Genomic DNA, 14,278 nt, shown 5'->3' with positions numbered 1-14,278 from the left:
CCGTGGTGGGGGGACAGTCGAGGCCTGGCGGGGTGAGGGCAACCAGCCCCCTCAACCCCTTCCCGCCCGGCACAAAGATGGCGGCAGCGGCGCCCTCCCCCGGGCGGTGCCCTCACGGCCGCCCCGCCCCTCGCGGCCTCCCCGCGCGCTTCCGCCCGCCCGCGGGGCTGGCAACAATGCGCGCTCCGGCGGCCGGGACGGGCCATGGCGGTGAATTACGCGGCCGGGCTCTCGCCGTACTCGGACAAGGGCAAGTGCGGCCTCCCCGAGGTGAGCGCGGCGCGGAGGGGCCTCCCGGTCCCACCCGAGGCCTGCTGCGGCCTGACGGGTTTCCATGGCAACCAGGCCCTCGGCCCCGTGGGTGTCTCCCGCGGGGAACCCAGCACCAGAGACCCCTTTGTGTCCCCCCCAGGCCCACCCTATGGCTCCCTCCTTGTCCTTCCCAGCCCCGAGGGTCCCTCCATGTCCCCCGTAGCCCCGTGGCTCCCTCCTTGTCCTCCCTCAGCCCCGTGGCTCCCTCCTGTCGTTGTCGTTGTCCTCCAGGCCCAGCACTACCCCCCCGGTTTGTGCCCCCCCACTCCCCAGGGGCTCCCAGCCGTAAGGGGACCCTTTGTATTCCCCAGCGCGGATCCCCAGGGTGGGTGTGAGGGGCCTGTCCCAGGCACCGCGGGGGTGATCCCAGCCCCGTGGCCCCCGCAGTACTCGGGAAGCGTAAAAAAACAGGTTTTGGGGTGAGGGGACAGGGACACGCAGGGGCCTGTCCTGAGCCTGGGGGGGGTGAGGGGAACAGGGACACGCAGGAACCTGCCCTCAGTCCCCATCCCCAGGAGACCGGGCTGGAGAAGCATCTCGGAGAAAATAAATCCTGTGCTCGTGCCAGAAAGCCGGGTGGGCACACGGCCACGTCCAGCCACAGCGTCCCCATGTCCCCCACCTCCACGGCTTCCCGTGCGCTGGCCGTCCCTCGGCCCTGTCCTGTCCGCAGAGCCGGTGGCTGTGCTGGTGACAGCTGGAGTTGAGCACACGTGGGGTGGCACCGGCTTCGCTCCTGTCCTCCCGCAGCCAGCAGTGCCCTGGAGCCCAGCCACTGCTCGGGGTATCAGCCTCCTGCCAGTGCGAGCAAGAAATACCCTCATCTGCGTTAGGTGTTTTAAGCCCTTACCCTCCTGGAGATGGGTTATCCAAGCTGTTTCTCTCTCATTAAATGCTTTTGTCATTAAGGAATGTGAAATCTTTCCTTTCATGGATAAGAAAGAATTGTGGTTTACAGAATCACAGAATCATCAAGGTTGGAAAAGACCTTGAAGATCCTCCAGCCCCACCATGAACCTCACCCTGACCGTTCCCAACTCCACCAGATCCCTCAGCGCTGGGTCAACCCGAATGGTTCTGTGCCGGGAGGTGTGTAGGATCTATCTCTGCACCCTCTCCATTCCCATGGTGGTTTGTCTCTTCTGCTCAGATTTTTGACCCGCCGGAGGAACTGGAGAGGAAGGTGCGGGAGCTGGCAGACCTGATCAGGAGCTCCTCCAATGTGGTGTTTCACACGGGGGCTGGAATCAGCACCGCCTCGGGGATTCCCGACTTCAGGTAAGGGCGGTGGGCAGCAGGCGAGGGGTTGGGAGGATGGCACCTCTGCCGAGTCCATCTCACGTCTTGTAAAGCTCTGGACTGTGCTTCCTGCTACCCCAGCCAGACCTACTCCATCCCTCCTGTCTGGTTCTGGATCCAGTTGAAAATACCCTTTCCCGCTCACACCCCCATTTGATGTTAAGCCGTACCCACAGAAGCCCTACGTGCGCTCTTCTTGCATCAACAACAGAAACCACTGGTGATCCACAACCTTTGTTTAGCAGTGCCTTGCTCATCCTCCATTAATAGGGCTTTTGGTACATTTACAACTGTCATCTTCGAGCCTGAGCTCTCAATTCTCACTCTTTCTGTCCCCATCGCTGCAGGGGGCCCAATGGTGTCTGGACTATGGAAGAGAAGGGCCTCTCCCCAAAATTCGACACCACCTTTGAGAATGCCAGGCCCTCCAAGACTCACATGGCGCTGCTGGGGCTGCAGAGAGTTGGCATCCTGAAATTCCTGGTCAGCCAGAACGTGGACGGCCTTCACGTGCGTTCAGGATTCCCACGGTACTGCCTCTCCTGCCCTGTCTCTGGGTCCCTCGTGCCTTTCCCAGCTGCTGCCACGTGGCTGTTCTTGCTGCCCCATTAGCGTGACCTCGCGTGCAAGTGTTTGATGCTGGGGCTTGATTTCCACGGCTGGCTGGGGGCTGTCTGCCGTGTCTGATACGGGGAGCAGAAATGGGGATGTGCTGGTGTGGGAAGGGGTATATAAACCAGCTTGAACTTAGAGAGAAGAGGTTATGGTAATAATTCAGGGGGTGATGAAATGAAGTCAGTCTCAGTTGATGCTCTCTAGAAGTACACCCAGAAACTGTTGGTTCACAAGAAAAATGATCAGGTCGCAGTGTTGCATGTCACCACCCATCAGCTGAGCGTGCAGCTGTGAGCAGCCCAGCTGGGTGGCTGCCTGGGGGCTCGTGGCCCGGGGAGTCAGGTGTCAGCTTCAAGTAGGGCACATGCTCCTGGGAACTGGGCTCAGAGCCACGCTCAGGGCACACAGTCCTTTCCACTGCCTCTGTGCCTGTCCAGAGGGGTGAACGGACAGGAGAGAGGACGGGAGCATCTGAAACTGCTCCTGCAGAGATGCGTGTCGCCCTGTTTTACCAGTGTTGCTAGAACTGTCTCAGAGCACTGGGTCTTGTGCTATTTTAGTTTGCTTAAATTGAATTTCTTGTGAGAAAATAAAGGCGGTGCTGCCCCAGTGATGAAAGCATGCCCGGGCCCAAGATAGCCTTAAAAAGTGCTTTGCCTCTCAACAAATTTGCCAAACTGCAAGCGTGGTGAGACAGAGTCCCGTGGTTGGAAGTGCCCTGACTTACTGCCGTGGTCTCTGATTTCCTCGCCCACTGCGATGAGGTCAGGGACCCTGCGTGGCCGCGTTCCCGCTGCGGGGAGCTGCGGCCTGTGGGAGCCGAGGGTACCAGTTCTGTGCTCCCTGCGTGGGTGGGGGCTGAGGTGCATTTAGCAGAGCAGTGGCCGTTTCAAAGATGCCCTCAAAGGAACCTGCCTTTCCATTAGCACTTGCGGCAACGGTCCTTCAAGAAACTTCAGCCTGTTATAAAACCCATTTCCAGCACTTAAGACCAGTGAGTGAGTGTCTTGAGAGGGAAACTGCTTGGAGCTGCCTGGAAAGGAAAGGGGAGAGCAGCTGATTCAAGTAAGAAAATAAAATGGAGTTGGGATGAGAACGAGGAGCACGAATGGGACCTCGGAGAAGATGAATCTCACAAATATCTTCAGCCATCACTGGCTGAGCAGAGAGCTGCCTCCAGGGGGTATTTCCTATTATTAAAAGCCCTGAGTCCTGATTCCTGCTTCTAGCACATTTGCCTTTTTAAGCTAAAAAACCATGGGAGAAAGAATAAAAAATAATGACCAGAACTGTGCTCCCTGCAGCCCAGTGCCACTGGTTCCCGCTCTGGTTTAGCACAGCTCTTCTGCCCAAGCATGTGCTTAAGTAAGCTCTGCTGAACTGGGGCCAGAATGGGGGAAAATCAAGTCAGTCCTGTCTCCCTCCACTCTGGAGGTGGTTCCCAGTCACCATGGGGCTTGTGGGAACACAGGGAGAGTGTGGCCTTGTTTTCCTTTAGCTTCTGCGCTTCGAGACTCGCGCTGAGCTCGAGGGGAGTTTTAGTCAAAACAAGTGGCAAGGGCTGGAACCGTGCAAGGACAGAGAGGAACACTGAGTGCTGAGAAAAGCAAAGATCCCGCTTACTACCGGGTGCAGAGATTTGAGGCTGAATCAGAACACGGGCTGGAATCACTGCTGCAGATGGAAGCATTTAAAATTAAAAAGCCAGGACGTGCTGTCCCTCCCCTTAGTCCCAGCTGCGGTGACCATAACGTAGCACTTCCGCGATGGAGAGGAAACCGTGGCACAGGCGGCCTCTGGCCAGATCTGAACACGTCCTCTGGGTCTCCCCTGCCCTGCGAGAGGGACAGCTCTGCCCAGACTCCCTTTGAACAGTATTTCTTGTGTTAAATGCACAAAGCAGTGCTCAGTGTGCCATAGTTTTGCCAGCGCCTGCTTGCCCTCTGTGTGGTGGCCACGCTCAGCACAGGGAAAGCCCCCACAGTCAGTGGCCGGGCCAGCTGCCTCCCTGCAGCAAGGCCAGGTTGTTTTGTGGCACCCAGTGCCCCCCAGAGCCTGCCTGACACTGGTGCCTTGCTCTGATGTAATAGTTACACACAAATATGGCTGCAGTTCCCCTCAGTGCTGACCCTGTGCCTGTCCCCAGGCCATGGCAGAGGGTCCCTGCCACCCCACATCACCTGGCAGGTCCGATCTAGCGGAGCTGGGAAGTGGGGAAGCCCTGGTGAGGAGGGGGTTCGGGCACTTTCCCTCTTGCCCCCAGGGCTCTCACCCTTCCCCAGCTCACCTCTGCCTTTTCTCCCTGCAGGGACAAGTTGGCTGAGCTCCACGGGAACATGTTTGTGGAAGAGTGTGTGAAATGTGGCAAGTATGTGAGCCCTGAGCCTGGGGGGGGGCATCGGGGGGGGTGGGGGCTTTCTTGCTGTCCCTGGGGAGCGATGGAGGCCCTGCAGATGCTGGGGGCTGCCTGCCTGGCTGGCCTCTAGTGCAGTGCGCATGGGCACATGGACAGATCTGTCTGTTTGAATCCTAAACCCTGTTAAACGGCGGGAAATAAACATTCTGGGAATTCTCCGTTGCCTGGGAGGCTCTTGGCAAACCCTGCTCCTGGTGGCAAGGCGGATGTGCCAGCAGGGCTGCCTGCAGCAGGGCCTGGGCCTGCCAGCTGGAGAGAGAAGGTTGCTACAAGCTGGGTTTTCCATCCTGGCTTGTGGCAGATCTCTGGGGCTGTTGGTCAGAGCCGCAGCGCCTGGTTCGAGACGCGGGCGGAGCGCGGGGAAGGGTTTGGCGCTGAGCGGCACCGTCTCTCCCGCAGGCAGTACGTGCGGGACGCAGTCGTGGGCAGCATGGGGCTGAAGCCAACGGGCAGGCTGTGCAGCGTCACCAAAGCCCGGGGGCTGCGGGCCTGCAGGTACGGCTGGGACACTGGATGGGGGCTCCCGAGGGGACGTGGGGTGACAGGGACCCGTTCACCTGCGCGAGTGGCTCTGGTGCACAGGCTTGGCTTTGCAGGGCTGGCCCGACAGTCCCTGCAGCTCAGGGGAAGAGGTAGTGGGTGTAGGGGAGATGTCTGAAGGCCCCAGCACTGCAGCTGGAGGTTCCCTGAGGTGACCTGGCATCCAGACACGCTCCACATCGTGCTTCCTCATCCAGGCTCACCGGGCCCAGCCCAGCTGCTTTCCTCATCCAGGCTGGCGGCAGAGCTGGGGGCTCCGGGCCGCGGGGCAGAGCCCTGCAGGCTCCGCTCAGATGACGGGGAGTGAAAGGTGCATCCCAGCTCTGAACTGGGACAGCAAAACTGGGGGTTTGGTGGCACTGCAGCACCAGCCACAAAATCCCTCATGCAGGTGAATTCTGTGCCTTCCCTCGCCTGCCGGTGGGTCCCCTCAGCTCACCTGGGCTCTCTCCGTCCCCTCGCAGTGCTGGGCTGGGGAGGGTGGGACAGGATCTGGGTCGCTGCCCCCTCTCTCAGGGCAGCTCTGCTGCCTGTTCCTGCCTGACAGGGGAAACAATGGTCCCTGTGTGTGTTTTCTAGAGGGAAGTTAAGAGACACCATTCTGGACTGGGAAGATTCCCTGCCCGACCGCGACCTCACGCTGGCGGACGAAGCCTGCAGGTACCTGTGGTGGCTGCAGACGCCTGTGGCTCGCGGTGCCCCAGGGTGGTTGCCGGGGCTCCCCGTCCTCTGTCCGCACCATGGTGGCCCTTGGGCTGACCCTGCCTGGCTCGGTGCGTGGCGTTTTGTGCCTCGCAGCCCTGAGCCGTCCCCACAGCCCAGCAACACCCAGTTCTCGCCCCGGAAAGTGGCCAAGAGAAACCACTGCAAATTCTGGCCACGGCTTGGGAAGCTTATAGAGTCCACAGCGGAGCAGGGTGGGAGAAGCAACCTGCAAACAGCCACGGCTTTTTCTCTGTTCTGGATGTTTTGTCTCCTCCCTACAGGAAAGCTGATCTCTCCGTCACTCTGGGGACCTCTCTGCAGATCAAACCCAGCGGCAACCTCCCGCTGATCACGAAGAAGAGAGGAGGGAAGCTGGTCATAGTCAACCTACAAGCAACCAAACACGTGAGTGAGAGCGTCCTCGCTGCTCCACGCTCTGAGCAAGTTGCTCCACGCTGCTCCTTTCCCCTCGTGTCACTTCTTTCAGCCCCGTCACAGGTTAGTCCCTGCACGTCGTCCCCTCCCAGGCAGCCAGATACAAGAGTGGTCTCGCTCAGCAAGCGAACAGGCTGGGGGGTTTAAACCTGCAACTGCCAATAAACACCTAAAAATGGAAGGTAAATCTTAAAAGCAGGATAAAAACTCAGCCCAAAGCCTGATGTATCCTCCAGTGAATTGTATATTCTGCACAATATACAATAACTGCACACACGTAACCCCTGCCACGGGGGAGAGGTCAGTTCTTGTTCAACCCTGGTTTTGGTGCCTGATTGTCCAAAGTCTTTGGAATAATGAGAGCTGGGGAGTTTCTGGGATGTCACCAGAGCTGCCTTGTCCCTGTCCCCCTCTGTCTGGAGCTCACTGCCTGGCTCTGCATCCCTGTCCCCGTTTCTGGGCTGTGCTCCGAGGTGGCAGAGCCCTGCCAGCCCGCGGTGTAGCCAGGATGGGAGCCCTGGAGCCTGCGTGCAGCTGAGCCACCGCCCAGGCCCTGTCCCCATGTGCTCCTGGGGAGGGGACATTTGTCCCCCAACGCCGCGCTTGTCCCCCAACGCCGTGCTTGTCCCCCAACGCCGCGTTTGTCCCCCAACGCCGTGCTTGTCTCCTAACGCCGCGCTTGCCCTCGCTTGCCCCAGGACAGACAGGCTGACCTGCGCATCCACGCCTATGTCGACGATGTCATGACGAAGCTGATGAAGCACTTGGGGCTGGAGGTGCCGGAGTGGACGGGGCCGGTGGTGGTGGAACACGCTGAGCTCACCAAGCCTGAACAACTCTTCAAATTGGAGGCCGAGGCTCGCGGGCTGCTGAAGGAGGAGCCCCTCTCCCAGCACAACGGCACGGGTGGGCTCTGCCCTGGCCTGGGGACCACACTGGTGGAGCGCCGTGACAGTCTGAAGCAGGAGTGTCCCAGCCCAGACACGGGGCCGACGACGGTGAAGAAGATGAAGGTGGAGCCTCTCCTCACCTGACCCAGACTGTTCCCTGTCTGTCTAGACACTCGTCTGTGCCGCTTTTCCTACCGACTTTTTTTTATACCCTTAAACATTGTCCCTTTTTTTATGTAAGTATTAAACACACTTGAATTGTGCGTGTTGGGGCAGCTGCACCCACCGGCCCGGGAAGGGCGTTGCCTGCTTGAAAAGGACTGAGCACCTCATTCCCTCTCTGCGAGGAGACAGTTATGGGGTCCAGCAGAGCTCGGAGGGGCAGAGGGACGAGGGTGCTCAGCGCTGGGGCAGTGACACGAGGGGGTCATCAGGGCAGCTGGTGCCATCTCGGATGAAGCCAGGGCTGGGCAGAGGTTGGGATGAGCCGTTGCGCTCTCCTGGCTCAGCTCTGCCCGCAGAGCCGGTCCTGCGCCTGCTGGAGATGGTCCTGGGAGGGGAGGGGACTGGTGCTGGCCGAATCCTGGCCTGGCGCAGGGCTGGGAGCTGGGGGATGGTGCTCCCCCCTCTGCCCACTGCTCCCAGGGCAGCCCTAGGCTGGGGCTGGCCTCGTGTCCCAGCTTTGTTGGACCCTGTTACCTCACGGCAGCTGCGCTCGAGCTGTCCCTGGCCCAAGGGTCCTTGAAACCTTGTGGATCACCCCATATTAAACTACAGCAGGTGGATTTTTTCCAAAATACCTTGTATTCAGAGATGAAAATAAAGCTTAAAAAAAAAAAAAGAACAAAACCAACCAGTTGCAACATCAATAGCCGACCAGCCCAGGGCCCTTCCAGTTCCCTCGTCCCCATCCTGAGCGACCCCGTGTCCCTTCCGCAACTCCTGCTGCACCCAGGGGGTAGGAGCAGCCCCTTCCCTCCCAGTAAGGCCAGTGGGAACCGGCCTTCTCTTCCCAGTTGACAGATAGAAGCAAAGCCAAGCGGGTCCAGCATCTGCCTGCGCCTGGAGGCAGATCCTAGAGGGGTCACCCCGAGGGCTCGTCCCATAGGGGATGAGGTGCTGAGCCACCCCATCGCACCCCCGCGGTCCCTGGGGGCTGCTCAGAGCTCCTCGGCCGGCTCCAGCACCGCGGCAGGGCCAGCCTCGGTCCAAGCCAGCGATGCCAGGCCCTGGCGCGGAGCGGGACTGGCCCCCGACACGGTGTCGGCTCCGTCCCCGTCCCCACGGCTCAGCCCCTCCGAGGCAAGCGGCTGCGTGCCGTTACGGGGGGAGGCTTTGTCCAGGCGGGGGGTGAATGTGCGGCCACCGAAGGCTTCATGCAGGGTCTCGGGGGCTTTGCCCAGGCGCTCCGGCCACAGCGGCTCTGGGGGCTTCTCGTCCCCGGCTTGGGGCTGTGTGTAAACCACGCGGGAGGCGGCCGCGTTGTGCAGGGACCTGGAAAAAACTGAGTGCGAAGGAGGGTCAGGGCCCACCCTGGTGCCCCGAGCTCCCGGCATGGCCCTGGCGCAGCCCTCACCTCGCACGGGTCTGAAATCGCCATCTGCTTCGGCCTTGCTGGAGGCAAAGGGGCTGATGGAGGGGAAGACGATGAGTGCGAAAGAGAGCAGCAGGACCTGGGGGCAGAGGGGGGACGTCACCGTGCGCAGCAGTGGAGGGGGACCAGGTTCTGGGACACGGCTCCCAGGGAGGGGGCTGGTGGCAGAACCAGGACTGTGTCCCTCCTTCCCCTGTGGTGCATGTGCCCCTGCCAGCACACCTCCATCCATCCGTCCATCCATCCCTTTCCATCCATCCATCCGTCCATCCATCTCTATCCATCCATCCCTTTCCATCCATCCATTCCTTTCCATCCATCCATTCCTTTCCATCCATCCATCCCTTTCCATCCATCCATCCATCCGTCCATCCATCCATCTCCATCTATCCATCCATCCAACCATCCATCCCTTTCCATCCATCTATCCATCCGTCCATCCATCCATCTCCATCTATCCATCCATCCAACCATCCATCCCTTTCCATCCATCCATCCATCCGTCCATCCATCCATCTCCATCTATCCATCCATCCAACCATCCATCCCTTTCCATCCATCTATCCATCCAACCATCCATCCATTCCTTTCCATCCAACCATCCATCCATTCCTTTCCATCCATCCATCAATCCATCCATCCATCCCTCCGTCCATCTGTCTGTCCTCACATGCCTCCATCCCTTCTTCTACCCATCCAACCCTGGAGCATCCATATATCCTTCTGCCTTAGCACACGTCCGTCCCTCTGTCCATCCTTCCACCCACCCCTGCCAGCACATCTCCGGGGCTGTGTCCCTCCCTCCCTCCCTGGAAGCGAGGAGGCCGTGGGGGGGTTTGGGGGCTGCACGCACCGCGATGCAGGTTCCCGTCTGCGCTGCCTTGTTGCTTGACTGTACCACGAGGGCCTGGAGCTTCTTCAGCTGCTCCAGGAGGGACCTGGGGACAGGGAGAGCCCATGAGCACCCCCAAGCCCCTCCTGGCCCCTAGCAGGCCTGGCCAGGGTTAGCAGGGGGTAGTTCCAGCCCCATCCTGCCCCGGGAACACCTACGAGTTCTGCTTCTCCAGGTGAAGGACCTTCCTCTGCAGCTCCTGGTTCTGGGCCGTGCATGCCGACATCCTGGGGGGACAGGGAGAGGGGATAATGTTGGGGGGGGACAGCTGGGGAGGCTGGCAAGGAGCAGTGTGGCCATCGCTGGCCAGCTGGGTGCCCCCAAGGTGCCTGGGGCGGGAGTGGGGTGCAGGCGTGCCCAGAGCAGGGGTTTGGGGGCCGTACCGGCTCTCCAGCCCGTCGATATACTCCTTCTTCTTCTTGCGGCTCTCCTGAGCCGACTGCTTGTTCCTGATCTTCCGCCGGATTTTCTTCAGCACCCGCTCCTCGTACTGGGGGAGACAGGGTGGGGGGGTCAGCGCTGGGCCCCCCCCACCTCCACGCCCTTCCCAGGCACGGTGAGACCCACCTTGGTGAGGGGCAGCTGCGTGGGCAGGGACACCCCCTCCTTCGCCAGCAGCTTCTTCTCATCCTCCGTCAGTACCAGCTCCTGGAACTGCCCCTGGCTCTGCCTCAGCAGGGAGCTGGGCACCTGCGGCTGCTGCGGGGCCACCGATGGGTGATGACCCCGCGCCTGACCCCAGGGACCACGGTGGGGACCGCGGGGCGGGGAGGAGGGTGGGATGGTGGCCTGGAAGGGCCGTGGGGACAAGTGTGGGGACAGGAATGGGGAGGGGATCATGGTCCAGGAAGGGACAAGGCTGGGGAGGAGGAGGGATGGGGACACTCACGGCGTCAGAGCTGCCTGAGAGCAGCAGGTCCTTGACGGTGAGGGTGCAGGATGCGGGCGGGGAGACCACGGGCAGGTCCTGGCTCTCCTCCAGGAAGAAACCAGGGTGCCACATGTCTGGGTGATGGGAGAGCAGAGGCTGTCAGCAGTCCTGTGTCCCCCTCTGGCCCCAGTGGCCCCAGTGCAGGACCCCCACCTCTGCCATGGCCCAGAGCTACAGTGACTTGCTGCCACCTACTAGTCCAGTGGCCCTGGACTCTGTCCCCCCAAACTGTCCCTCTGGTCCTGCCCCAGCCCCCCCCAAACACCCTGCGTTGCTCAGCCCACCTCAGCACCCCCAGTCCCCCCAAACCTCCCTCCACTTCCAGTCTCCCTCACTAACACCAGTCTGCCCACTTCACCCCAATTCCCAAGCTCTCCCGCTCCCCCTGGCTCCCCACCCAGTCTTCCAGACCTCCCAGTCCTCCCCAGTCTGCCCAGTTCCCTCTGGTGCCCCCAGCTACTCTAATTTCCTCATGATCCCCGAGAGACCCCAGCTCCTCTGTGTCCCCAGTGTCCCCAGTCCCTCCAATACCCCCAGCCTCTCTCTCCTGTGGCTCACCCAGGTCGATGGAAACCTCGGGGTGCAGGACCCCAGCCCCCCCCGGGAGGGGCAGAGTGCGGCAGGGGTTGGCGTAGGGGTACAGCACCTCGCTGGGACCCCCATCATAGCACCTGGGGGGGCTGTCGAGCTGGTCAGAGGGGGGGTCCTCGGAGACCCCGCTGTCACTGGCGGCTGGGGACCAGCTGGGAGAGTCCGACACCGAGTCCCCAGAGCCCAGAATGGAGCTGAGGAAGTCCTCACCGTCCTGGGCACTCTGCAGGGACACGGGCACCCGTCACCCTGGGGTGTCTGTCACCCTGGGGTGCCCACAGGAACTGCCTGTGCTGCCGGGTGGACCCAGCTCCTGGGCAAGGTGTGGGGATGGGGGTGTCTCCTGCCAGACCCAGGGATGAGGTGGGGATGGGCCCCCCCCTCCAGCCTGGGGGACTCACCCCGTCCTTGTGCCAGGTGCCCGGCGGCATCCCCAGCTCCACGCCACGGAGGATCCCATCCTGGCGGTCGAAGAGGAGGTCCAGCAGGTCGAGGCTGTCGAGGCTGCCCACGCCAGAGGCCATGGCTGCGAGGTGGCAGGGTCAGGTCCCTCACCCAGCCCCTGAGACTGCTCCCCCTGCCTCCCCTCCCCCTCCTCCTCCAAGTTGCACAGCCCCAGGGACACCCCGAATTGTGGGGCGGGCATGGGGCTGGGCAGAGGGAGCAGGGAGCACGTTTGGGCATGAGCACACGTGTGCGGGACCACAGGGAGGTGCATCTACCCGCGTGTGGCTGCGTGTGACCACGTGGCCGTGTGCCTGGCGGGCTGTACCCGTGGCCGTGCTGGCACACGCGTGTGCAGAGCTCTGTGTCTATGTCCACGCAATGTGCACGTCTGTGCCCACGCGTGTGCCGGCAGCTGTTTGTGAGCACATGTGGGCACATCTGGCAAAGCCCTACAGTGCGGGAGGGCGAGCACAGGCACGCAGGGGCTCAGGGGCATGGCAGTGGCTCCCCACCCTGCCTCCTTCCAGCAGCTGAAACTCCCAAATCCTCTATTTTTTCCCCCAAGAGAACTGCACAGGCAGCGGCTCCCTGCAGGCACCCAGCTGCCCCAGCTCCACCGTGCTCCCCAAGCTCAGGAGCAGGATGAGCACCCAGACTCATGGACTGGGTCAGCTCCCCTGTGTGACTGCTCCAGAAGATCAGGTTAATCATTTTGGGTGGCAAGCGGAGGGGGAGGAGACTGCTGTCACCGGCCAGCCCCAAGGAGGGGACTCAGCCCTGCTCTGCCACTGCCACCCCAGGCACTGCTCGAGACCGCGGACTCAGAGAAACCCAACAGACCAACTGACCAGTTGCCCAACCGGCTGATCAGCTGACTGACAACCCAACTAACTGACTAACTGACCAACCAGCTGACCAACTGACCAACTGGTTGACCAGCCAAATCAAGGAACCGATCAAGAAACAGACCAAATGGTCAACCTGTTGGCTGACCAACTGATTGACTGACCAAACAACCAACCCACTGACCAACTGACTGACCAGTCAACTGTCTGATTGATTAATCAACCAACCCACCACCCAACTACCCAACCCACCACCCAACTACCCAACCCACTCCACCCAATCACCCAGCCCATCACCCAACTGCCCTTCCCAACTTATTAAGCACAGACTCAAGTGTCGTTCAAGCCAGGTTTGGGGATGGTCACCATCACCATGATGTTTGGCTTGCCAACCCACACGAGGGGCCTTATTGTACCCTGTCCATCCTCAGTCCTTCCAGTGAGCCCTGATGACCTTGTGGGACCATCAGGAAGAGGGACCCCGTTGAGCGCCAGCAGCCAGGACATACCTGTGTGAGATCCCGCACAGATCCGTCCTGTCTTCACAACTCCCTTGGTGCGCTGGGGAGCAGGACAGACACTGAGACCAGCCACCTCCTCCTCCTCCTCCGTGGTGTCCTGACCCAAGTGGCAAAGTTTAAACTCCAACTGCTCAGAAATAACATCCTGGATTGCAAAATCTCCCATCCCTGATTGGGGATGGTGGTGAGCGATAGCAGGGCCGCCCCAGGGATGGACCTGCTGCGCTCCGTAACTCATTAGCCAAATGTTTTTGTCCTCCTCCGCTGAGCAGGGCAGGAGGGGCCCAGGGCTGGCGAGCGAAGTCCGAGTGCTGTGATTGCCCATGAACTTTCACCCATTTTTGGGGACAATTTCCCTTTTTTTGGTGAGCGTATCAGCATTAATCACATTTGATAGGTGTTGAGAACAACATCCGGTGAAGACGTTGACTTGGACTCTACTACTTATGGCTTCCTCCACAACAAACCTTGGTTGCCTCCAGTCCCTGCGGCCCGGGCTGACCTGGGAGCCTGGGTTGTGCTGCCTGCCCAGGCGCTGCCTGCCGGAGGGGCTGCCTGCACCCTCCGTGCCTCAGTTTTCCCTGAGGCTGTCTGGGGACCAAACACGCCAGTTTGTTGGCCGCTGCCTTCACCCCTCCCCATCGTGCCGTGGTGGGGGTGTCAGCCCAACGTGTGTCACCCGTGTCACCCTCCAGATCCCCTGGGATCCCCCCTGGATCCCCTTCACGCAGGGAGGGGACGGGTGAGTAAGGCAGCGTGTGACCCAGGCGTGACGTGGGGACAAGGCCACGTCCCGTTATCTGCCGCTCGACGCCCTCTGACCGGGCGGCAGCGGGGAAGGCAGCTGCCCGCGCTGGCTGCCGCTCCCTGGTTTATGGCCCTGCGGCAGAGACGGGAGCCCCTGGAACCGAGCAAAGGGCACCCGCCCGCCCGGCGCCACGGTCCCCCCGGGGCTGCTAATTACCCGGCTTCGTTAGGGCCCTCGAGCATCCCCTGGGCCTGGTGCGTGGGGTCAGGCGGGAGGGCAGTGCGGGCAGGGGACAGGCAGTGCGGGCAGGGAATGGGGGGCTCCTGATAATTGCGGGGTCGCTAATGGCTGACAAGGCAATTAGCGCTCGCTCCCTCAGCACAGCCGGGAGCTGCCCTGCCCCAGCCCCAGGCCTCGCCCCGTCGGCCATGGCCGCCCGCCCCCCTCCCGCCCTCTCCCCCTCAGCGAGTTCTCGCGAGACTCCGAGGCCCCGCCCG

At 61.3% G+C, this 14,278-nt stretch overlaps 2 protein-coding genes across 3 annotated transcripts; one reads left to right on the top strand and one right to left on the bottom strand.

The window, feature by feature from the left end:
- Positions 1–147: 147 nt before the first annotated feature.
- On the top strand, positions 148–7,475 carry SIRT6 (sirtuin 6). Its single transcript, XM_074851663.1, has 8 exons — positions 148–270; positions 1,463–1,590; positions 1,959–2,141; positions 4,535–4,594; positions 5,042–5,137; positions 5,762–5,842; positions 6,169–6,292; positions 7,021–7,475. Exons 1-8 carry the CDS (start codon positions 205–207, stop codon positions 7,354–7,356), a joined length of 1,074 nt encoding a protein of 357 aa, XP_074707764.1. The 5' UTR covers positions 148–204; the 3' UTR covers positions 7,357–7,475.
- Positions 7,476–8,214: 739 nt separating this feature from the next.
- Positions 8,215–14,056, bottom strand: CREB3L3 (cAMP responsive element binding protein 3 like 3). 2 transcript variants are annotated; one of them, XM_074851649.1, is made up of 11 exons: positions 13,998–14,056; positions 13,022–13,130; positions 11,622–11,746; positions 11,188–11,443; positions 10,588–10,703; positions 10,266–10,397; positions 10,082–10,188; positions 9,857–9,925; positions 9,660–9,744; positions 8,789–8,885; positions 8,215–8,716 (listed from the first exon to the last, which is right to left on the bottom strand). In XM_074851649.1, the coding sequence occupies exons 3-11, from the start codon at positions 11,742–11,744 to the stop codon at positions 8,373–8,375; spliced, it is 1,329 nt and encodes a 442-aa protein (XP_074707750.1). In that variant the 5' UTR covers positions 11,745–11,746; positions 13,022–13,130; positions 13,998–14,056; the 3' UTR covers positions 8,215–8,372. The 2 variants fall into 2 exon arrangements, with proteins under 2 accessions (XP_074707750.1, XP_074707749.1); XM_074851648.1 differs by lacking the exon at positions 13,998–14,056 and having other exon boundaries at positions 13,022–13,974.
- Positions 14,057–14,278: the final 222 nt, after the last annotated feature.

Source organism: Strix uralensis, chromosome 27, assembly GCF_047716275.1.
Source record: "Strix uralensis isolate ZFMK-TIS-50842 chromosome 27, bStrUra1, whole genome shotgun sequence".
NCBI lineage: Eukaryota > Metazoa > Chordata > Aves > Strigiformes > Strigidae > Strix > Strix uralensis.
The sequence above is the reverse complement of the archived record's forward strand: the minus strand, read 5'-3'. Positions and strand labels throughout refer to the sequence as shown.

Bases quoted from the DNA above. Each gene is read 5' to 3' on its own strand.
- SIRT6 (XM_074851663.1), top strand. From the start codon at position 205: ATGGCGGTGAATTACGCGGCCGGGCTCTCGCCGTACTCGGACAAGGGC. The intron at 1,591-1,958 runs GTAAGGGCGGTG...CCATCGCTGCAG, and splicing joins TCGGGGATTCCCGACTTCAG to GGGGCCCAATGGTGTCTGGA. The intron at 6,293-7,020 runs GTGAGTGAGAGC...CGCTTGCCCCAG, and splicing joins ACCTACAAGCAACCAAACAC to GACAGACAGGCTGACCTGCG.
- CREB3L3 (XM_074851648.1), bottom strand. From the start codon at position 13,358: ATGGGCAATCACAGCACTCGGACTTCGCTCGCCAGCCCTGGGCCCCTC. The intron at 10,704-11,187 runs GTGAGCCACAGG...CCCATCACCCAG, and splicing joins CGAGGTTTCCATCGACCTGG to ACATGTGGCACCCTGGTTTC. The intron at 8,717-8,788 runs GTGAGGGCTGCG...CTTCGCACTCAG, and splicing joins CGATTTCAGACCCGTGCGAG to TTTTTTCCAGGTCCCTGCAC.